Source organism: Cavia porcellus, unplaced genomic scaffold, assembly GCF_034190915.1.
Source record: "Cavia porcellus strain 051 isolate PalLab524CR breed Dunkin Hartley unplaced genomic scaffold, mCavPor4.1 scaffold_14, whole genome shotgun sequence".
Classification (NCBI taxonomy): Eukaryota; Metazoa; Chordata; class Mammalia; order Rodentia; family Caviidae; genus Cavia; species Cavia porcellus.
The window spans coordinates 11,105,588-11,128,717 of NW_026947497.1; the positions used below are offsets into that span (position 1 = coordinate 11,105,588).

At 43.2% G+C, this 23,130-nt stretch overlaps 1 protein-coding gene across 2 annotated transcripts in view; it reads left to right on the forward strand.

Annotated features, from left to right (window-relative positions):
* Positions 1 to 23,130, forward strand: part of LOC100715877 (centromere-associated protein E) — a 50,981-nt gene that overhangs the window by 9,854 nt on the left and 17,997 nt on the right. For both annotated transcript variants that reach the window (XM_063260631.1, XM_013150615.3), the window contains exons 12-34: positions 775 to 894; positions 1,740 to 1,898; positions 2,805 to 2,952; positions 3,604 to 3,689; positions 5,083 to 5,250; positions 7,684 to 7,758; positions 7,959 to 8,078; positions 8,965 to 9,087; positions 9,170 to 9,335; positions 9,737 to 9,891; positions 12,471 to 12,785; positions 12,890 to 13,141; positions 13,276 to 13,434; positions 15,563 to 15,766; positions 16,938 to 17,096; positions 18,109 to 18,399; positions 18,517 to 18,675; positions 19,290 to 19,622; positions 19,756 to 19,914; positions 20,720 to 21,004; positions 21,493 to 21,651; positions 21,930 to 22,211; positions 22,741 to 22,899. In XM_063260631.1, coding sequence (XP_063116701.1) covers positions 775 to 894; positions 1,740 to 1,898; positions 2,805 to 2,952; positions 3,604 to 3,689; positions 5,083 to 5,250; positions 7,684 to 7,758; positions 7,959 to 8,078; positions 8,965 to 9,087; positions 9,170 to 9,335; positions 9,737 to 9,891; positions 12,471 to 12,785; positions 12,890 to 13,141; positions 13,276 to 13,434; positions 15,563 to 15,766; positions 16,938 to 17,096; positions 18,109 to 18,399; positions 18,517 to 18,675; positions 19,290 to 19,622; positions 19,756 to 19,914; positions 20,720 to 21,004; positions 21,493 to 21,651; positions 21,930 to 22,211; positions 22,741 to 22,899 — 4,236 coding nt within the window. The remainder of the gene's footprint in view (positions 1 to 774; positions 895 to 1,739; positions 1,899 to 2,804; positions 2,953 to 3,603; positions 3,690 to 5,082; positions 5,251 to 7,683; positions 7,759 to 7,958; positions 8,079 to 8,964; positions 9,088 to 9,169; positions 9,336 to 9,736; positions 9,892 to 12,470; positions 12,786 to 12,889; positions 13,142 to 13,275; positions 13,435 to 15,562; positions 15,767 to 16,937; positions 17,097 to 18,108; positions 18,400 to 18,516; positions 18,676 to 19,289; positions 19,623 to 19,755; positions 19,915 to 20,719; positions 21,005 to 21,492; positions 21,652 to 21,929; positions 22,212 to 22,740; positions 22,900 to 23,130) is intronic.

The window sequence follows — 23,130 nt, forward strand, 5'->3', positions numbered from 1 at the left end:
AAAATTGATGCATTATCTACCAAATATCAGCCTTAATCTAGGTTTCCCACACTTCAGTCCTTTGAGTCCCACCTCCATGTTGTTTACTGCAGCTCACTTTGTGTGCTTCGTTTGAAATAAAACCAAACTTTACATCATCCACAGAAACAAAAAGTAGTCTGACTTGCCACAAATAGGAAATAACAAAAGAAGTTGTGTATTTTATACTGAAATTTCTGCTAGCTAATGGATCCCCACCTTTATTCTGAGCCTACGTTATGCTTTTTCAGTTTATAAAAAAAAAAGTAGAACAGCGTTGTCCCTGTTGTGCTGTGTGACTTACTGGTCACCTTCATGTGCCACTTCAAGTGCGTCTGGTGCTCAGACTCTGAAGAAGCAGTGCTTAGCTGCTGAGCCCTGAGTTGAGGTGCTGTGAGCACTCCAAAGATGGAAAGTCAGGTCCGTGGCCATGAGACTCATCTTCCGTGTGGACCTCAGAGCAGGCAGGCTCCCTGGGGGACAGCTCCTCGGAGCGGCACGCGGGGTTTATGTTGGAGCTGTCCCGGGGGTGTTGCCTGCTCTCCTGAAAACCTTGTGCCTGCTGAGTGAGCTGCAGAGAATCACTAGAAAGCTTTGAAGGCTCCCTGAATTCAAATGTGTAAAGCTCGCTGTCAACAGAATTATTTGGTTTCATTTAGTTTTCTTTAAAGAGAATTTGTTAGAGGAAACCTACCAGCTCTTCACTGTTAGAAATTCTGAGTGCTGAACAGTTGTACTTTTGTGTGCTTTTCCCAGTTTGCTAGCACTGCTAAATATATGAAGAACACTCCTTACGTTAATGAGGTGTCAAGTGATGAAGCGCTCCTGAAAAGATACAGAAAGGAAATAGTGGACCTGAGAAAGCAGCTCGAGGAGGTGCGTGCGAGGCTTCATTTCAGTAGACATTAACTTAGCCTGGGGGGATGGGCCCAGGAGCTCTCAGCTCGGGAATATCTGAAGTGCTGGGACTTAATTTTTAAACAAATGTGTTGCAACTATGAAGAAATAATTTATAACAATTTAGGTTTGCTATGTGAACTGAAAGATTTGATATCTTCAAATTATTTTTGACTTTATTCTGTATTTCCAAAGGGTATGATTTGAAATGTTGCTCCAAGTGAACTAAGTAGAAATAGCTTTGTTTTTTAATCTGACAAATACATTTTGAGTTAATTTAGGAAAGAGAAATGTGTAGCAATTTAAAACTACCTTTTATTTCTTCACATCGCCTAAATCCTCTTCTGGGCCTAAGACAGTCATCTAACAATACAGCCAGTCTTGCCATTCTAATTAATTTATATTAATCCTCTCAGTCCCATAGTTTGTAAAAAAATCTTTCATTTTTGTGTCCTTTTAAAAAGCTAAAATATCAACCAGTAATCTCATAAGACAACAGCATCTCTGTTTTTCTCTGTGGTAATTCAACCCTGGGTCTCTTGACTTTCGGACCTGTTATTCAGAGTTCTTAGGCTACTAATAGAATTGTCTTATCAACATTATTGACTACATAATGGAAAGAATAGTGATGAGAAGAAATGTGTTTGATAAATTACTAATTTTGGCAATGACGTGGGGTTCTGCATGTCGGTATATGTTATTCCCGTAAAGGTTAAACGTTTATAAATTCTATGGAAATGTAATATTCTGCTTGCAAGCTCTTTTCAAAGTTCTAAAATCTAGCTTCATATATTGTTAATATCCTGCCATATTACATGTGCTAGGTAAATATAAAGACTCGGGCCCAGGAAATGGAAAAAGACCAGTTGGCCCAGCTTTTGGATGAAAAAGATTTGCTTCAAAAAGTACAGGATGAGAAAATTCACAACTTAACACGGATGCTGGTGACCTCATCTTCCCTCACATCACATCAGGAATTAAAGGTAAAATTAGAAGATGGAACCTTCTAGTGAACAGGGCAGGCTTAGGTCTGGTGTGAGCTGAACGCTTCTTACCCTTTAATAGGGGAGATTCAGGCAGCCTGGAAAGGGTTGTGTGCATTGCTAGTCGGCAGAGTGACTGACAAACAGGAGAGAGCAGGGCCTCAGAGGGTGAGGAGGGCGTGGGAGGGTCTCGAGGAAGAGCAGAAAGGAAGTGGTAGCTAGAGCCAGGTGAGCAGTCACAGTCCATCCTGCTCAAAGGCAGACGCAGCCAGACTCGAGTGTGAAGCTGGGAGGAGGGGGCGGCAGGGAAGACTGATGGCAGATTCCTGAGGGCACAGCCCCACAGAGGGCAGCAGGGTCAGGGCAGGGTGGGGTCCTTGATTCCCAAACTCAGGGCAGGAGACGGACATCGGGGGACCTGAGAAAGTGGCTCCTGCAAGGGCTCTCATTAGTGACCTGGGTACTGCTCCCCCTCTGCTCCTGCCCAGTGAGAGCAAGGTGCCCAGGTTTGCAGCAGGGTGAGCACCCCTGCCACAACCCCAGAGATCCCTAAGGGTTTTGAGTTGACAAGGGCCCTTCGGATGAGTCCTGCAAACTTGTGATTTAAGGGCTGAGGATACGGCTTGGTGGCAGCGTGCCTGCGCAGCCTGGGGAGGCCCTGGGTTTGATCCCATAAACAGAAAGAAGTGAGAACGGTTGCTTCATTGGATGTATTATGGTATCACACACTGGTCTGAAAAATGTGAGAGTACCTTGCTAATTGAAGGACATTCCGAGATATGAAAGAAATCAGTGGTTTTCCAACCTCGTAACTAGTTTCCTGTTGTATTTTGTCGGAACGCCAATGGAGGTAAAGCATTGTTTTTTTGGGTTTTTTTTTGTTTTGTTTTTGCTTTTGTGTTTTAGGCTAAAAGAAAACGAAGAGTCACTTGGTGCTTTGGCAAAATTAACAAAATGAAGGATTCAAACTACGAGAGAGAGTTCAGTATACCAGTGAATGTGACAACCAGGACATCCAGGAATGCTGTCACACTGTTAGGGGAGATTGATGAGAGTAAGTATCTGCAGGGCCTAATAAACGCTTCCCTGTAGAGACAGACTGGGTAACTCAGTATGATACACATGTTGAAGTAGATGGAAATTGTGATTTAATGATAGATAATTTTTAAACTTTCATAAATTGTTCTCTGAATGCCAAATCTCAAGAATGATGCACTATTGGAAATGGATGTGAAAGATATTTTTGTTTATTGTTCTGATTATTATTCATTTAAATTAGTGTAACACTGATGTAACATCTGTCTGAACCTGCCAGTCTTTAAAAGATAGGATTTATGTTAAAAATTATGTTTGAAATAATACAAAAATTATGTTTGAAAATTATACCTCAAGCATTATATTCTTATTTTAGGGGCGTTTTAAAAACCTACTTACAGTGATCATATTTCGTACTCAGAATTTGATTTTTTTACCTCTGTGCTGCGGAGCCCGTGTTTTATCACTGATCCCAGCCAGCTGTCTTAGTTCACACACTGCTGTACATGATCAGCTCTGTTGACGTGTGTCCTTGGCATTCCCATACTGAGGGCACACACACTAATGTGAGCTTATTATGCAGTACTCTGTCACTTTTTAAAATAATGTTTAATTTGACTTTTAGGAAATGTTATACATGTTAACATACACATTTGTTCCCTAATTGTAGCTTTCTTGGAGTCTGATACCTTCAGCAATACTCCTGATACACTAACAGAGATAGAGTGGAATTCAGCGACACAGCTACTAAATGAGGTATTTTACGGAACATGATCTTGTGTTGGTTTTGGGGGTGGCAGCTTGTCTGCAGCTCTGACTCAGTATCAGAGGCAGTTTGGGCTCTAGGAAGATTTCCCTTGTGTTTTTTGACTTGCAGTTGAAAAAGTAGGAGACATGTAGAGGGAGGCTAAAATGTTTATTAGGCAGGCGAGTGCTAACGGGAAAATGTTTGCTTCTAGTTCTTTACCAGCAAATCTTAGCATCTGTCTGGTTTGCTCTGGGCAATCCCGTGGAGTGAAAAAATTAATTGAAAAGCATCAGTATTCCCAGGCAGAAGCACAGGGGTGATCATCAGGGAAATAATGTTGCCAGGTGGTAGGAGAAATAGAGGTAAATGCATTGGTTGTCCCTCTGTCCCCTTGTGCCATGGGCTCTGTGACCCCCACGGACACCTAGGCTGTAGCCGCCTAGTCCCTGCTTAAAAGGCATGACGTGTTTGCACATCACCCTGCCCATCCTGTGCTGAACTTAACCATCTCTTGGACACTGGTGACCCCTGACAGTAGAAATGCTACACGGTAGTTACTACACTGCACTGTCCTGAGAATGGTGACAAGAAGAAAGGCTCCAACTAAGTACTGACACAGCTACTGTGGGCCGAGCACACTTCGCTCTGAGCTTAGTTGCATCCTCGCCTGAGGAGCCTGCATGTGCAGAGGGCTCACGGCAGAGCCCTCGGAGCCGGCCAGAGCGGACACCGTGGCCAGCACCGCTATAGGTTAGCTTTCGGGGTCGCTCTGCAGACTGCTCCAGTTCCAGACAAGTCACACTGTAGTGTACATGTGTCTGTCAAAGAAAACATCATTTTAACTGGGAATACAATTGTACTTCCTGGTAATTATTATCATTGGCTAATGTAAGAAAGTGCTTTTGTGTTCCTGACATATTCTAGGAGTTTGTCATCTTCATTTTTTGTAATTCCTAATTGAAGGTGTTTTTTCATCTCTTTCCCATAATGCTGTGGTAAAATTTAGCACATTGGAGATTGAGGCAGACAGTATGTTGGCTTCCTGAATGGAGTCATCTGAAGAATGAAAGAGCATTCAGATGCATGAGCCATTAATAAGCAGCTTTAATCCTGAGGCACTGTGGGGTTTGGGGTCAAATGGGTTCCCAGCATTTACCTTCTCACTTGGACTTTCCCTGAGCAGAAGCAGACTTATTATATTATCTTTATTCTTCTGTTTTCAAAATAAAATCTCTGTTCACTCTAAGTGAGCTAGTTTACCACAATGGAGTGTCAGAAAGATGCAAGTTGGAGAACCACCAGTGGTCGAGGGGTCCATGTATTATCCACCTGATCTAAAGAAGTGTAGACAATGTGGTTTGCATCCCTTCTGATTGGGAAATTTGTTTTTGTTTATAATAGGAAAACTTAGAAAGTGAGTTGAACTCACTTCGTGCTAAATATGATAATATGGTATTAGACTATGAACAAGTAAGAAGAGAAAATGAAGAAATGAGGTTAAAACTAAAAGAAAGAAGTGACTTGGATGAATTTGAGGCTCTAGAAAGAAAAACTGAAAAAGATCAAGAGGTAAGACAAGTAGAGACGTTAAACTATTTTGTGCATTAAAAAGAAATACCATCCTCTGAAAGATTTTTATTTCTAAGACTGAGGTAACAAGGATTCACCCCTTTTATATGTTTAGACAAGTAGAGAATTTAAGAAACTCAGTATTCAGCTGACATTGTGTTTAAATAGGGAGGCCGTGTTGGCTCCCATCAAGCTTGCTAGAAAAAGGAATGGAATACACGCAGGTGGGGGCTCGCGGGTCTCTGGCTGTGCCCTGAGGAAACAGCCACTCCCTGCTGAGACTAGAAAAGCTGACACAGATCTGGTTGACTGATGTGTGGATGCTGTGTGTGAGTGAATTTCTTTTTTTCTAGCAAGTGTACCTATTGCTAAGGGTTGAAATGTCAGAATCGCTAGAGAAACTGATAAATGACTGAAACCATTAGACTAGGCCCTGGAAATTGCCCTGAGATGTCAGGAACCACACTTCGTGTGGGAGATCTTAGCCTCCACAGTGCAGAATGAGAATCCCAGCCATTATGGGACTCACAAAGTTTTGTGCAACCCTCCCCAGAATAAGAGTGTGTGTTCGTGCATAGGAGCTCGATCTGCTGTGGAGGTGCTTCTCTGGGACAAGGCCCTGAGCAGCTTCAGGGCGTATGGCTGGGTTAGTCTTAGCATGCGGTGGCTTGGGTGAGAGCACCAGGGTTAAGCCCAGATTAGGGGATAACCGACATTTTTGAAAAAAATTTAAGAAAAAGCCTACTTCTGGTCTGGTTTCATGTCCCTGGTTTTCCTAAGGGACATGAAAAATCACAGATAATTTTCAAGTGGGAGTTTAGCAACACAGGATGATTAAATAGTAAATTTTAGAGTAATCCAAAAAAAGTTAAGGGACATGAAAAATCACAGATAATTTTCAAGTGGGAGTTTAGCAACACAGGATGATTAAATAGTAAATTTTAGAGTAATCCAAAAAAAGTACAAGATCAGTACACTTGAGCAGTAAGAGAAAGATCTTATCCATTGACCTATTTTATAACTATTTGTTTAATTTTATAATTTTCATAAGTTGGAAATGTTTGGATATTAGTTCTATAAAGTTTAATGTTTGGTTTCTTCTGCCGAAATTTGTAGTATGGTGTATGTCACAGTGGATTAACTGCTGATCTAATCACATTTAAATGTGTTCCTTCTCACACATTTTGCACCCTTACATGGCGTGTCACTTGCACCTTACAGTTCCACATACAGCAGAGTTAATCTTTTTCTGTTTGTGAGAATAAAAACATTTGATGATGTGAAGATTATTTGTTTTTTCTGGTAAATGTGATTTTTTTTCTTTTTCTACATGACAATCAAAAGTAGGCCGAAAAATCAACAAGTGGAAGCCAGTTTAGATTTCCCAATTAAAAATTTTAAACTACGTGTTCATATATTTCTATTTTCAGCACTGACCTAACACTGGAATATCAGAGCTATTAATAATTTGAAATCTAAAACTAGTCAAGCTAGTTAAGCATGCAGAAAATATTCCTTGACAAGATACCATTTTCTTCAATCCCTTACATTCCATTAGATTTTACTTTCATTCTTTAAGTTGTCATCTGAATGTGAACTTTTAACAGTCCTAAAGAAAATAGGTTTCTTGGTCAATTATAGTCATTTTGAACACAAAATTTTCTGATACTCAAAAATGTAATGCTATAGATGCTTTGAGAGAAGGGAAGACATGAATAGAAATAGTTATACCTTCATACTTTTAACAATATAGAGCAATAAGACTGTATTTCCAACATTGTCTAGAGAATAAATCAAGGTAATAATTGATAATTCCATACCTTTGTAGCTTGGTTGACCAGTGATATGAGAAATATGAAACATTAGTCCAAACCCGTTCCCACACCACGGCTCATTACAAAACTGACAGTGTACAATCAGATATGGCGGCACAGGCCTGTAATCCTAGCGGTCTGGGAAGCTGAGGCAGGAGGATATAAGGTTACAGCTGACCTAGGTCAGTTTAGTGAGAGTTGATCTCAATTAAAAAGAACTGGCAGCATGGCAGAAATGTAGCTCATTGTTTAATCCACAGTAGTAAAATCTTGTAGGATGAACCTATTTTTGTGCTTATGCAAAACAAAAACCTACAAAAAGTACATCTTGCAATTTTGATGAGCACTTTACTAGCTCCTCTAGTTGGTGATTACTAACTTGACCAATGCTGTCATCATTGCTAGTAAAGCAGGTTATATTATTATCAGGGTCGTGCTGAGGTTCTCTCCTTGTTGCTGGTTCTGTGGTCTGGCCTTTCTTCTAGTTGTGAATACTGAGGTGCTGTGTGGTGATACCTTGAGCATTAGGCCTCACCCCTCTACCTGTGTTGGGCGAATCTGAAGCTTTTGCTTTATTAACTGTCGGCTTCCTCTGGTGCCTGTTCACTTGCTGTTTCAGATGCAACTAATTCACGAAATCTCCAACCTGAGGAATTTAGTTAAGCACGCAGAAGTTTATAACCAGGATCTTGAGGTGAGCATTCCTGTTGCTGACTCCATTGATAATGAGAACTGTCAAACATGTATGACACTGAAGATGATGACAAAAACAAGAATTATGCTTTAAGTATTAATCCTTGAATGTTACTGTCACAGGATTAAAAACTGTGTTTTTTAATCCCGTGGAAATGCAGATGGAATAGAAAATTGTGTTTCATTGTTTGATTCTTTTAGAATGAACTAAGCTCCAAAGTAGCACTGCTGAGAGAGAAAGAAGCTGAGATTAAGAAGCTGCAGAACTACATAGACTCCCAGAAGTCAGAGAGCACAGCCTTGGACTCGCCCTTCCCACGGGTAAGATTGGCTGCCTTCCTGTGTGGCCCCTTCCTGTGTGGTGTTTCTGGTTTGTCCCACTCATGGGTGCTAACAGGGGGCCGGCTGTGCACGGGTCGCAGCTGTCACCAGTGCGTTCACATTTCACCTGTCTGCTCTGGGACAAAGGGGCCTTCAGATCATTGCTGCTTTACAGACCCTCACAGGAAGTCGAGTGTGTCACTGTATGATTAAATGTAAGGAAGTTAGGGACATGCTTCCATGGGAAAGAAGTGATTCATCAGCAGCCTAGCAAGAACTCAGCTCTCCATGAAAAGTAAAAAGGTGTTGAAGTTACACCCAGGTGTGTAGGCCCTGGGTTCATTCTTCAGTACCACAAAGTAGGTAAATAACTGAAAAAGCTTCTTATGTTTTCAGTTTTGTACAAATACTAATAGAAGTACATATTAAAGACCGTAAGGAAACCATTTGTGTTGAAATTAATAAGTAACGGTAAGGTATAGGTCATTGATAGTGTAGTATGACTTCATAAATTTCATTTAATTAACAGATATCAAGTATCCCATGATCATGTAAGTACTGTTTTATTTATTAACCTTTTATTTAGGAGAAGTTGGTTTCTTAGAGTGTTTGCAGACATCAGTATTGGTGGGTTTTGTTTCCTGTTATTTGGCCTTGCGTTGGTGGTGGTAGGGACTGAACCCAGGAACTTGCAGATGCCAGGTGAGCACTCTCATACTGACGACATTCGAGCCTAAACATTGCTTTTATGTTTACTTTTCATTCTTTGATCATTAGCATGTCCTCACCCCGGTGGCTCCGTAAGAATATGTGGTGCATCCATGTTTCTAAGTTGCTCAAATCTGCTAAAATTGGAACTGACCAAATCCTTTTATCATCTGTCTAGGACAATGATGATGACTTCAAAGAAATGAAACAATCTTTGTTTGATGCTGAGACTGTAGCCCTTGATGCCAAGAGAGAAGCAGCCTTTCTCCGAAGTGCAAATCTGGAACTGAAAAAACAAATGGTAAGCAACGTTTTAAAAGTTTGTAACAAAGCCATCAAAATAATTAGTACATTTTTGTGACTTTTGGTGTTTGTCTTCGTAGAAAGAACTTGCAAATACGTGCAAACAAATGGAAATTGATACTCAGGTATATCAAAGCCAGTTGGAGGCCAAAAAGAAAATACAAGTTGATCTGGAGAAAGAGTTACAATCTGCCTTTAGTGAAATAACCAAACTCACTTCCCTTGTAGATGGCAAACTTCCAAAAGGTATTTATAATTTCAGACAGCTCTTTGCAAATGTGACTTCCTCTAAAAACATCCCCAGATGATTTGGCCATAGTCCAAGCAGTAAAAATCCTCTAGACTGTTTTCTTTACTTTGTTTTTGGTCCCAGGGATCGAACTTATGACTTTGTGCTTGCCAGGCAGGCACTTATGCTGCTGAGCTAATTCCCTGGCTTCGACTCTGTTTTCATTGATAGCTTAATGTTTAACTCTAATATCGTTCGGTTCCAATGTGTATAAAGACTCCCATGAGGTTCAGATCATTGTGGCTTAATATGAATTTTCAAATACATTGGTCCTGATTTTGCAAAAGTTGGTTTGAGAGCTATTAAGAGTTAGTCCCCATTGTAAGCATTGTTCTCTAAGTTACTGAACTCTTCTTAGATTTGCCCTGCAATTTGGAATTGGAAAGGAGGATTACAGATCTGCAGAAAGAGCTGAGTAAAGAAATTAAAGAAAATGAAGCTTTACAGAAGGAGATTAACTTGCTGTCAGAGCTGAAATCCCTGCCCCCTGAGATAGAAACACTGAAGAAAGAGGTGAGCAGAATTTTAACCAATCAACCCTAGCTTTGAAATAATCTTTCAAATAGTGCCTTACGTGTTTTGATGCAATTGCTTTTTACGAAGCAGAAGAGAAATCCTGTATTAGTTTCACTCCGCCTATTAACAGTGGAAAGAGAAGGATTGGCTCTGGCCTGGCGTGTCATTCCTTCTGTACCAAAAGGAAGATAGAGGCCTTGAAAGAGTGTTGAGCAATGTACCTGGCAGCGTGGCCCCTGTCTTCCTCATGGGTGGGCTCCCCTTCGTGCTCACCTTTCTCTGCTAGCCATAGCACTGTGCAGAGTAAAAGTAAATAAGTAAGTAGAGGGCTGGAGGGTGGTGCGGTGGGGCTCCAGGCCCGAACAGGCTGTCCGGCGGGTGAATGGTTCTGGGAGCCCGCAGCCTGCTGCCTCTCCCTCCCTCCATCCCTTCCAAGAAGAAAAAAAAAAGGCTGAACCTGAGACTTCTTAGCAGGTGCCGTCATTGTACGGAAGAGCTTCAGAAACACCGTTTTAAAATAGTTTTAATGTTTAAAACTAGGTGCTATCACTTCTTAGCCTTTTAGCTAAGATGAAGCAGAAGGCAAAAGTGATGCCTTTTAGTCCTGAAACAGTTACCAGACAAACAGTTGAGCCCCAGATAGCTGCCTGTCAGGCCCCTGAGTGTAACCCCTTGCATATTATTCTTCTCTCAGCTCTCATCTCTGTTTTCCCCTCTCTCTTTGTTTTTCTTTTTCTTTCTGTTTTTGTTTTTTTTTTTTTTTGTACTGGGGATTGAACTCATGACCTCATGCTTGCCAGGCAGGAGCTTATGCTACTAAGCTAAATCATTGGTCCCTCACCTTCTTTTTCACAGTGATTTAAGTTTACATAAACTGGCTGTGGGTTAACTTTTTTTTTTTTTTAAATTTAAGGAGAAAAAGAAAAAAAAAACAGAAAAAGGGTACAAGTTATACAGAATTTCAGAAAAAATAAACAATAGGAAATCACTAGTTAATAGATTACATATTGTTATCTTAGAAATAGTTGTTCAAGTTACAAAATTAAAGCATATAAAGTGGACATTCAAACAGTGAGACTGCAAACAGTTTTGTTCAGTGATCCAACAAAACTCAGTAATATGGTTATCTATCTTATACACTTAAATATACATGCAGTTATATTCTTTAGAGCACTTTCCTTTCTTTTGTACAATGACAATTACACATTTTGGGTTTTATTACTCCCACAGTTCTTATTACTTTTTTTTGAAGAGAGTAAAACCAAATGTGACATAACAGAACAGAGTCAGTCAAATCAAAAGGATGGACATAATAGATAATGTAAAAACAAAATACTAGGGGATCAACAATGGTTACTATACTGCCTCTTGCTATCTTAAAAAGAATTGCCTATATCATCAGTTATAATTAAAATTGAACAAAACAGTAAAGAATAAAACCAAAACATTGGAGACATTACAGGACTTTAAAAGAAGATAATAGTCAACTGGAATGGGCGTCATAATGAATCTTACTGTCTTTACAGTTGTTGCCTATACTTTAGAACTTGGTACTATCAAGCAAAGCAGAATAGAGGAAAATCAGTCAAAGCAAGATAGTGAGGGCTACACAGGGTTTCAAATCAAGTTAATAGGAAATCACAGTGGGTTACTATAATGTATCCTGCTATTTTTTCTTATTTTTCCCTTAATTAAAAAGATAAAAAAGTAAATAATTTTTAAAAAGGAGACTGAGATAAAAGAGGGCATAACAACAAAACTGTGCAGGTCAAAGCATAACCATTTAAGCAAAATAGTGTTTCACCACAAGATATCGTGACATAAAAGTAGTTACCATAGTGTCTCTTTCCTTGAAATCTTTGGGTTTAACTTCGTATACTGTAGCACCAAACATATCAAGAAAATGTAAAACCATTCAAGAGAATGACAGTATTACAGTATTTAGAACCAACTATCAGAAAATGAACAATGGTTTCTGTATAATCTCCTTGTCTATAAAAGTTTTTGCTTGTATTATCACATATAATAAAATCCAATAACATACAACCTGTTAAGACCGATGGAGACAGAAGAATAAAAGCTTGATGAGACTTCAAAGCAAGATTATACTAAATCAGCACTAGCTATTATGATGTCTTGTGAACAGCTATTCTGGGTTAACTTTTTAAAGAATGCTTTTTAAATTTTAAACAGTTATGTATTATTCTTTCATTAACTTTTTGGAAACCTAAATTATAATCAAAGCCTCTAGAAAAAACAATAAGGAACTCTGAGAGGCCGAGATACTGCTGCAAGATGCATTTAGAAAACCTGTTAGAATGAGCGCGAGGAAATCAGCACCCCAATTGTTTCCACAGACTTCTCACACTGTTCTATCCTTACAGGAAGCCAAAGAGACTGGAAAACAACAGCAGAGGGGAAGTTGGACAAGCTTGAGAAACAGGACAGCAGATCATTGCCTTTCCTCAGCCACATGTTTCTGAATTTAAATGATTCTCCTCCCCGCCGAGGGAAACTTGTTCTCCTGAGAATTTTCCCCATTGCTAACACTCCCAAAACTTATGTCTGTTCCTTAGATGCGTGATCGCTCAGAGGAGCTGTCTGTGGTAACATCAGAGAGAGACAGGCTGTGCTCCGAAGTGACCCAGAAGGACAGCAGAATCCAAGCCTTACTTGAGGAAATTGGGAAGACTACAGAGGACCTGGCCACCATCCAGCTGAATTATCAAAACACTGTGCAAGAACTTCAAGATTTCAAAATCCTTTGTGTGGAGTTGGAGCAAAAATATAAAACGGTCCAAGAGGAGAATGAGAAAATGAATCAGCAAGTGGGAAGTCTCTCCAGAGAAACAGAAAACCTTCGTTTGAGTTTAGATACTGTGAGGACTGAGGTTGGTTGGTGTAAAATTGTCATCTGAGAAGCCTGCTTGGCCTGAGTTTGATTTCTGTGCCTGCCATGGCTCTCACTACGTCCCCTGCTCTGTCTTCTTTACAGCTTTCCGACAATGGCCCGCAGCATCAGCAGGAAACAGCCAAGGTTCAGGAGAGGCTGCATGAGGTGGAGCAACTGCAGGAAGAGTTAGAGCGGAGAGACGCTGGGCTCCAAGCTACCGAGCAGGAGAAGGCGCTGGTGAAGCAGCGGCTGCAGCAGACCCTAGAGGAGGTACAAAGCCTGGCCCGGGAGAAGGAGGCCCTGAGCCAGCTGTGTGACAGCCTGCAGGCAGAGCGGGACCAGCTCCAGGACACGGTGAGCATGGCAAGGGTGGCGCTGGGGTCTAAGCTCATCACAGGAACTGTCACTTGTCACTTGTGACCAAGGAGCAGTTGTGAAGTGAGTGCCCTTCCTCTCTAATGGAAATCGTTTCATGTTTCCCTGGGAAGAACACAGACACGCAGGAACAGTTGCGAAATGCCTTGGAGTCCCTGAAGCAACACCAGGAAACAATCACGGCACTGAAAGTGAGAATTTCTGAGGAGTCATCCAGGAATTTGCATGCAGAGGAAACCCAAGGAGAAACCGAGCATGAATTTCACCGAAAGGTAAAGGGTGCTGATTTTCTGAGTTTCCTTTTATTTCTATTTAAACTTACTCTTTAATCCCAAACTCTTACACGTGTCGTGTAGTTTTGTTTTTGGTAATTCACAGTGGTAATAACCAATGATTTTACAAGCCATCGTAATGTCCATTTAAAAAAAGCTTCTAATAAAATTGCTTACAATCAATTTGAAAAGGGAAACAAAGGTATTAGTTCAGACTTTGAAGAGTTAGCATTTTCTGAGACTAGAGGTATTGTGAATATCTTTGAAGGCCTTTCTGAATCCTAACAAGAAGATTGGCTGCTATTAATTATGGCTGAAATGTTCATCTTATATCCGATTTTGTCTCCTGAAGTCACTTAGAGGTCACAGTTCAGTCCAGTCCAGAGCACAGTGCTTGTGAATTTATACAAAAGTTTGATTTGCTGTCGCTTTCTGATTTCCCAAAACAGCTTGTAACTATGTATAACAAATGTTTAATAACTTTTTTACTTCTATTATACTTCATACCACTTTACCCACCATATTACTGTGTTTTTAGAATATTCTTCAATTGGAGATGAGAAAAATAATCTTTACACATCAAAGTTTGAAGAGTATACCGCATATGCATTACTTAACTTTGTGTTAAATGCCTATAATATAAAATGTATCCCCTTAGTAATTTATAAGTATATATTTGAATAGTGTTGCTTTCACATTTTATTGTACCATCAATTAGCAGAACTATTTTCATCTTGCAAAACTGAAACTCTACCCATTAGATAATCATTCTACATTGAGATTTGCAGTGTTATTGAGTATCATTACAGAAAAGTATTTCCACCTACATTATAAAAGTAAAGATGCAAGATTTTGAATTAAGAACTCTTACATACCAGTCCCAGAAGACTGATGAGTCGGTCACTTCGCTCTGTGCCCAGGCATATTCCAGTCAGTAGAGTGGAGCCAAGCAAAACCTGGTTGTATCTATATCCTCTACAGAGAAACAAGCAGCTACTGAAGATCACCTTTTGAAGGCTACTTAAGAGCATGAGAAAACATGTACGATCTCAGTGGAAAAGGCAGGCTGAAACATGCCTTGTAAATTGCCTGTAGTAGTCGATGTTTATAAAAACCTTTTCCTGGAAAAACTCTGAAAGAAAATACATTTTTTGTTTGTTTGTTTGTTTTTCATCTGTACCAGGGATCAGACTCACAAGCGTGCGCTTACAAGGCAGGTGCTTATGCCACTGAGCTAAATCCCCAGCCCCAGAAAATACATTCTTATAGTGACTGTGAGGTTAATGACCTTTGGGGCTGATTATTTCCTTTGTTTTTGTTCTGTATTTTCTAATGTGATTGTAGAACATTTTAAATACTTGAAAAAGCTTGTGTGCTCAGTGCGGGCTGAACAGTGTCGGTCTGTGCCTTCCTTTGCCAGAAGTTCATATATCAGGTTACCTTTGGTTATGGGGTACTGATGGGTTAATTAATTCTTACGATGTGCTTTTTTCAAGAAGTGTAGAAAAATATGTATTAACAAAAGTAAATTATACTATTACAAGATGAGATACATGTCTATGGCAATCATTTTGTCCACTTGTAAACCTCCAGCTTCTTAGGAGTGGAGTCGCTCTGAAAAATGAAGTTTTGCTGTAGAGCGGTTAGGGACAACGCCGAAGGGGACATAAAGGCAGAGAGTGCAAAGCCTATTGCTGCGTCCTCAGAAGTGAAAACAAGTGTGTGTCTCAGGAAGTAATTATAGAACATGGGTGGAAAGGAAGGGCATCTATCTTCAGCTGGATGACTGGTTTGAAGAAAGTTGGTGTCCATGAAGTCAGGTTAAATGTCCATGAAGATACCCATAATATTCAGGGCTGCCCAGGGTTCTTGTCGTCCACGAGAGGGTGCAGGGCTGTGCACTGGTATGTGACTTTGAGCATGCACCTCGCCCCCTGGAGCGACGCTTCTCCATGGGGCAAACGGGGACGATGGCAGCCGCTCCCTGGTAACGGTAGGCAGGCGAAATGTGTTGAGCTGCAGTAGTACCTGATGCATTCCGGCCCCTGAGCATGGCTGTCTTGTGAATAGTGTATTGAGATGGTTGTTATGAAGTACTTAAGAAATTCTTCTTTAATTTCTACTTTAGCTGATTAGTGTAGATGAAAAACAGAATTTGGAAACCGAAACAACTGGAACATTGACTGCAGGTGTGATGGACAGTGAGGAATCTGAGCAACAAAGGAAGATCCGCTCTCTGCTACAGGAGAAAAATGAACTGCAGCAAAGGCTGGAAAGCGTTACAGCGGAGAAGGACCAGCTGAAGACTGATCTCCAGGCAAACATTGAAATGGTAAGGGTGAGCACTGCACACACTCGGCGGTACATGTTTGTGTTTGTTTTAGATTTTTATCAACTTTATGAGGTCTAATCTATCAACGATAAATGGCCAGTTTGATGACGTTTGTCAAACCTGTGGGCTTCACCCCTGGGCTCCCCTTGCTGGAAATAGGAGGTCACAGGGAGGTGTGTGTTGCATTTGATGAGAATTTGCGACACTGATTTCCAAGTTGGTTTTGCCATTTCCCATCCCCATCAGCAAATTAAGAGAATTCCGGGGCTTCCCACCTCCCTGACCAACACGTCAAGTTTATTGTTGTGATTAGTTTCAGCCACTCTGATGCACAGGGTCTTTATCATTGTCATTCACTTTTCCTTTGTGGTGAATAAGGCCACTGAGGTTTTTTTCCTATGCTTCTTGGTTATTGTATGTCTTCTGTGATTTATTGTCTCCATGATGCATTATGGATTTTTAATATATAGATAATTTTGCACATTTTGTTCCATTTGTGCCAAAGTGTTATTCTTACTCTGTTTTAATTTTATTTTCAAATGTTGTTGTTGGTAATATTTCTACCCTAGTTGTGATTTTCATCTGTATGTAGAGGCAATATAGTACTGGTATAGGTTAAAAGTAACCTTTTTGAAATTCACTGTGGATCACGACATTTCCCGGAAATGAGCGCTCAAGCATGAATTCCATTCCATGTCTGGCCAGTTATGTTCCTGTGCCTTTGACACCTGAGAACGTCTCTGTGAGCTTAATGACTGATGAGTTCACATCGTGCTGGCAGGGTGCCTGCAGCACTGGACTTGCTGGTGATCAGTTCTTAAAACCAGCACCACCCAGCACATAGGAAACCTGCAGTTTTGGTGTCCTGGTCCATCTGTGATTGCTCAGCAGCTGCCTGTTGGTCTGAGTGTTGAAATAGGCTGAGCAGTGGAGATAGTGATCAATCCATTGCCAAGTCTGCTCTAGAAATGAAAGGCAGTAAAAAACAGATGAAGAGTAAATTCTTACTCTCTGTATGACTAAAGACTCCCTGTATGTAGATTAGTCATTTTCTAGATAGTTTGCACTAATTTCTTCATCCCCAGGCTCAGGTCAATGCTGATTTTAACCTGATTTGATAAATGTAAGCTAATGTTACATATTTTCATCTCAATTTTTAAAAACATTCCAGACCATTGAAAATCAGGAAGAATTAAGAATTCTTGGAGACAAGCTTAAAAGGCAACAAGAAATAGTCACCCAGGAAAAAAAGCATGCCATTAAGAAAGACGAAGTGCTTGCTCAGACCTGTGAGAGACTGGCAGAAGTTGAAGGAGAGCTACAGGAAAAGGTAAATGCTTCAACTTACCTTCTCGGGTATTTTCCTGAGTAAATGTTTTCCGATCCCCACACTCCTAAATATAGGGAGAGCACAGAGCCTTAAAGTGGACAATCTTCTCACGACATTTTAGACAGCTTTGCTTGTGCCGAGTGAGATCTTACCTAATGTCCTTCTGAGAATGTATTATTATTCTAGAGTCTGTAGGTGAAAAAGGTCAGGGGCTGGGGATTTAGCTCAGCGGCATAAGCGCCTGCCTTGCAAGCAGGCAATCGTGAGTTCGATCCCTGGTACCGATAAAAACGAAAAAGACAAAAAAAAAAAAAAAAAAAGGTCGTATGGCTTCCAAACTAATAGAGTGGTATCATAATCCATGAGGCACTGTCTTAGGCACTTGAGATCCATTAGTCAACAAAGATCCTCCCCACGTGAAGATGCACTAAGACTTACCCCTGAGTACGGCCCCTTCATGTCTGTAGTGTCCTGAATAGAAAGGTGGTGCTGTGGTAAGAGATGTGTGAGACCCAACCTTTCTGCAGCAAACTGTATGGTCTGAGGGTACAGAGATCTTTCCATTTAGGCTGAGAGCTAAGATCCTAGAAGCACACAGTGAAAGCAGCCCCCGTGAAGGCTCGGGGAAGGACGCACCTGCACTTCTGGGCTTCTGGTGTCTCCCAGCTACCCCGGCATTTCCTGGCTTGTAACCATGCCAAGCTCTGCTTCTGTCTTCATCTGACCTTCTTGCCTGGGCCTCTGTGTCCTCTGTCTCCTATAAACTCGCTATCTTCACTTTGAGAACCTGCCCTGATCCATTAGTGTGTCTGGTTGGTTCTTCCTCATGTGAAACTCAGGAAGGGCATGATTTAACGTTTTATAAACAGATGCACATAAAAGATCGGTGTACTTTTTATAATGTGTCTTGATAATCTGCATTGAGAGTAGTACATGGGACTATGTTGATGATTTTTCAGAGAAATTTAGGAAAATATTGACAAAATGTAATGATAAAGTTTTGTGTCTTCAGAATGAGCAGCTCCAAGAAAAACAGCAGCAGCTTCTTACCGCACAAGAGGAGATGAGTAAGATGCAGAAAAAGGTGAATGAAATGGAGAATCTAAAGAATGAGCTGAAAAACCAGGAATCCAGGCTAGAACGTGTGGAAATGGAGAGGCTTGAGCTGGCTCAGAAACTGCATGAAAGCTATGAGGAAACGAAATCCATCACCAAAGAAAGAAACGCCCTAAAGGAATCACGGGAGTCAGCGGAAGCAGAAAGAGACCAGCTTAAAGAATACATCAGGAAACTTGAAGCTGGAGTGAGTGATTCCGTTCTTCATCAGTTAAATGTTTGTTTAAAAGCTGTGTCTGCTGGGAGGGAGGGTGGGGTGGGACAGTGTTCTCACACTGTCTCCACATCTCACCTGCTGGCGAAGCGCCCACATACAGAAGAGGAGTCCGCCATGGCCCCCATGCAGCTAAGTGAACACCAGGAAAACATTGCTGAGCTCCGAAGCCGTGTTGCTGAGACTGAAGCTGAGGAAGTTACTTCTCAGGAGGACTTAGAGGAATCCAGGACCAGTGCGGAAGAAAAGGTGGGTCTCCTCTTCCCCCTGTTGTCCCTTCTGCCTGGCTGTCTCCTGAGGAGGACGTCTGTGCACCGTGTGGTAACTAAGTGTGTGTGTCCAAGTACTGGGTGAGTGTTCAAGCTCAGGACCTTCTCGTAACTCCCTGACGGTCATGCTGGTTCTCAGAATCAGCTGCACAGTCGCATCTGCCCGTGAGGGCCTGGAGCCAGGCCCTGTGCTCCCTGGGCCTCTCGTGCACTGTGCTCTCATCCACTGTCACAGGGCTGCGGGCATGGGGCTCTCGTCTAGTGCCTGCTGTCTCTGAAGGTGCCCTGTGTTCATGTGACAACACGGCCCTCCCACACCTCCCCGTGCCTCTGTCCTCACACAAGCCCTCCTCCCTCGCTCACAATGGGAGCGTTACACACGGGAGGTCTGGGGTGGCCTCTGTGTGGTAGGAGTTGGGTAAAGTCCTCTGCTCCCCAGGGTGGGAGTCTCTAAACAGCAGAGACAGGTGAGTCCTGGTCAGTTCTAGCCTCCAGTAGCCTGGTGAGCACGAGCCAGGCTCCACTGGATGGGGCTCACCTAAGCTGCTCCTTCGCACCTGACTGCTGCTAAAGGCACCCGTCTCTGTCCCCTAGAGTAACACATCCCTGGCTGCCAGCAGTGTGTTTCGTGATTCCCTGAAAATCCAAGAGGCTCAGGACAAACAAGAGCAGCCCTTCACGGGGGGAGAAAAAGTGGAGAGCCCTGAAGGGAGAGAGGTGGAGGAAAGGAAGGAGCGGTCTGAGGCCAGAGACTCTGCCCTGCCGAGGGGGGAAATGGAGAGGCTCCAGCTGTGTGAGAGCCTTGAGGAGAGTCGCCGCCGACTGTCATCCTTAGCGAAGGAGAGAGACGACCTCCAGAGGCTGCAGGGAACGCTGCAGGCAGAGCGTGACCAGCTCACAGAGCGTGTCAGAGAGCTCAGCGCCAAAGTAGGTTCCAGTTTCTCCCTTTTTCAAGATATTTTTGAGCAATGTTTTCATGAGATTAAATTTTTGCCAAAAGTTGGTTACAATGTGCTTATTATGTTTCTGTAAATGTATTGGAATTTCTGTAATAACAAAGCACCAGGACACAGAAGAGGAGCTTACAGTTGCTCATTGCTGCCTGAAAGAGCAAAAAGAAACCATTGATAAGCTGAGGGTGAATCTGTCTGAGAAGGAAGCCGAGCTGGTGGGCGTTGAAAAGGAACTAGAAGCAGCCCGCCAGGAGCTTCAGAAAAAGGTAAGCTGAGAGTGGGGCGCAGTAGGACGAGACTTGGAAGGCGCTAGTGGAAACCATGGTTTCTGTACAAAATTACTTTAGAAAACAAATTTTTTTACTCTTCCTTCAAATAAATGTGTGTATGTATATTTTTGACTAGTACCGTCTTTTACTGTTATTTTTAAGATCCAAAAACTTTATGAGAAAGAACAGCTTATTAATGTAAAAGAAAGTAGTGACACGCAGGAAAAAATGGATGAGCTGGAACAGTTCAGGGAGCTACACAGAGGCAAAGATGGCACTCTGCAGGGTGTAGAGGGTAACAGGCTGGAGCTGAATGGGAACCCGAGGAAAGTCAGGAAGAAATAAAAGTTCTAATTAGGCAGAAGGCTCAGGGGGTCCTGGAGCGGGACAGGGACCCACTGAAGGAAGCCCTCAGGGAAACTGTGGCTAAAGTACGTCACCCTCTCCTGTGTGTTCTGGAAAAAGAATAGGGCCAACTGTGCTCATGATGACCACAGTGAAGTTTTTTTAACTTTAATCGACAAGGAAACAAAGGGGACACGGACCTTCATGCTTCTGTGCCCTGAGAAACTTAGCACCAGGAGGGGTTCGGAGGAGACAGGTGGAGCAGCAGGTATTCAGAGGCTGAGGGAATTTGGGTGCTGAGTTCAGCAGACAGTGGGCCCTGCTTTTGTTAAGTAAGTTGTGGTTTTCCTCATGTTCCTGAGGAAAGAAAGCAGTATGTGTGTCTTAGGCTACAGTGTGACCAGTTGTCCCTTAACTTAGGTGTTTCCCTCAAACCTCACCTCACCTGCTTCCTCAGCTCCAGGAACTTGAGGAGGAACGGCAGTGTCGCAGGGCACAAGCTGCCCAGGAGGCCCAGGAGGCTAGGTGGGACGCAGAGCGCTTCAAAGAGCAGCTGGAGGCCCAGAGGTCGGCCCTGGAAAACATGGACTCGGAGAATAGGAAGTTGACGCAGAGGCTCCATGAAAACCTTGAGGAAATGAGAGCTGTCACACAAGAGCGAGATGACCTCAGGAGTGTGGAGGAGACTCTGAAAGCAGACAGAGAGCGGCTCAGGGAAAGCCTGGAAGACGCTGTGGCCAGAGTGAGTTGCCATCTTACCCTGTGCAGTGATCGCAGCCTCCTGTGCTGTGCTGTGCTGGTGGGGTGCTGGGAGCGTACAAGGGCCCTGAAGTCCGGCTAGAGCGATCTGACACATTTCCAGAATGGTGCAGAGATAGCTATAGGAAATTCATTAGAGCAAGGAGTAATCATAAAATAAAGCCAAGAGAAAAGGAAGAAAGATCAAAAGTGCCCCTTGGGTGGGCAGGCACTGGGTAATGAGGAGAGCACACTGGGGTCGTGGGTCCCGCGCAGCGGGTCTAGAGTGATTTGCCCTGCAGTGGCGCAGCGGGAGCGTCCCGCATGGAGGGGTCGGCTGCAGTGTGAAGCAGCTGTGGCCCGCGGCAGGAGCTCAGGGAGGGAGCCTGGGAGCTCCAGGAGCGGAAGGCCGTGGGGATTCCCCTGAGCCTCTCTGTGCTGCTGCAGTTGTATTATCCTCAATGCAGCAGTGTCCCTCTTTCTCTAATGAAGGACCTGGAAAAACAGGAGGAAGCAAGAATTGCTCACCTGCAGCTGAAAGCGCATCAGGAAACCATCGATGAACTCAGAGGGGTTGTTTCTAAGAAGACAGCCGAGATGCTGAACACGCACGTGGACTTGGAAAGCGCACAGGCGGCCTTGAAAGCGCAGGTACTTTGGCGCTGTCCTCTGAGGAGCTGGGAATCTGGAGCCGATGCTCTGTGCAGTAATGAGCCTAGAAGGCAGTGAGGATTTGCCTGTGCAGTTTTGTTTTTTTTTTTTTTTTTTTTTTTTTTTTAAGACTAGTCAAGTGCAGTAGTGAGAAGGGGGAAAAGAGTAGAACAAGGAGTTCAATCTGTACTGACTGTGAACAATCAATTGAGATAACTCACTACCTTCGGACCAGCCTGCCTGTGCAGTTTTGAAATTATGCTTTGTCTTATCTGAAGGCCCAAGAACTTGAGAAGAAGGACCATCAGCTTCTTCAGGTGGAAAATAATCTCAAAGAAACTACGTTTCAAACGGAAGTGTTGAAGAAGCAAATGGAGACCCAGAATGCAGCTCTGGAGAGCTCGGAGAAGGAGCGATTCAGACTGACCGAGCAGCTGGATGAAAACCGCGAGGAAGTGCAGTTTCTGAAGGAGGAAAATGAGAGCCTGAGAAGTGCGGAGGAGGCCCTGAGAGAGGACAAAGAGCGGCTGCAGGGGAGGCTGAGCAGGGCAGAAGCCCAGGTGAGTGGCGCCCTTCCTCTCCCTGCAGGCCAGTGTGTCGCCGGGGCAGCAGCCCCTCCTAGAAGGAGAGGTGGCACCTTAATGCCCCTGGAGCCTGAGAACCAGTTCTGTAAGCGGCATTTTCTTTATGGCTGCTGTGGTGCGTGTACCCTGACTCGGGCTGTAGAGTGAAACTGTGGAGACGATCACACACAACCTGCCACACAAGCTCTTTACTGTAATAAAAAAGAGAGTGGTGTGAGTGCTCTTCAGAAGGAGACCTGGGCGATAGGAGGGAGGCGTCAGTCCCCTGTGAACCTCAGAGAAAGACACAGGTTCGGGCGCTGCGTGGGAAGCCAGGCCGACCGAGGGCCAAGGTTGCTATGCTGTGTGTGCAGTGCCTTTGCTTCTACGGTGGGGGGAGAGTGGGGTCAGGGGTGAGGGCTCGCTGTCACTGTTGAGAGCAAACTGCAGGAGTGCAGGTGGTCTTGTCTCCCCAAGGACTTGAGTCCCTCCCTTCAGCACTGAACTGTGCAAGTCTCCTTCAAAGGTGCTGCAGATGCAAAAGGAGCTCAAGATGGCACAGGTGCATCAGAGAGAACACCAGGAGACTATCGCTGGCCTCCAGCGGCTTGTTTCGGAGAGGACAGAGGAAGTGGCGACTATGAAGGCGGATTTGGAAACTTCCGGTGCTCAATTTCAAGAAAAGGTATGGGCGGGAGCTCTTGGACTACATGTCTGGTTTGTTCTTTCCTAAACCCCTTAGGGATCTAAAGTCAGTGGGAAGCAGCAGGACAGGGATTCCCAGGACTGACTGTGTCCCTGTGAGGCCTGGTGTCCCTGCTCAGGGTGTACACCCCAGAGGAAGAGCACAGAGACCCCAGGAGTGCTCATGGTGGCCTTAGCAAAATGGGGTAGGAGGGAAAACAGCCCAGGCATT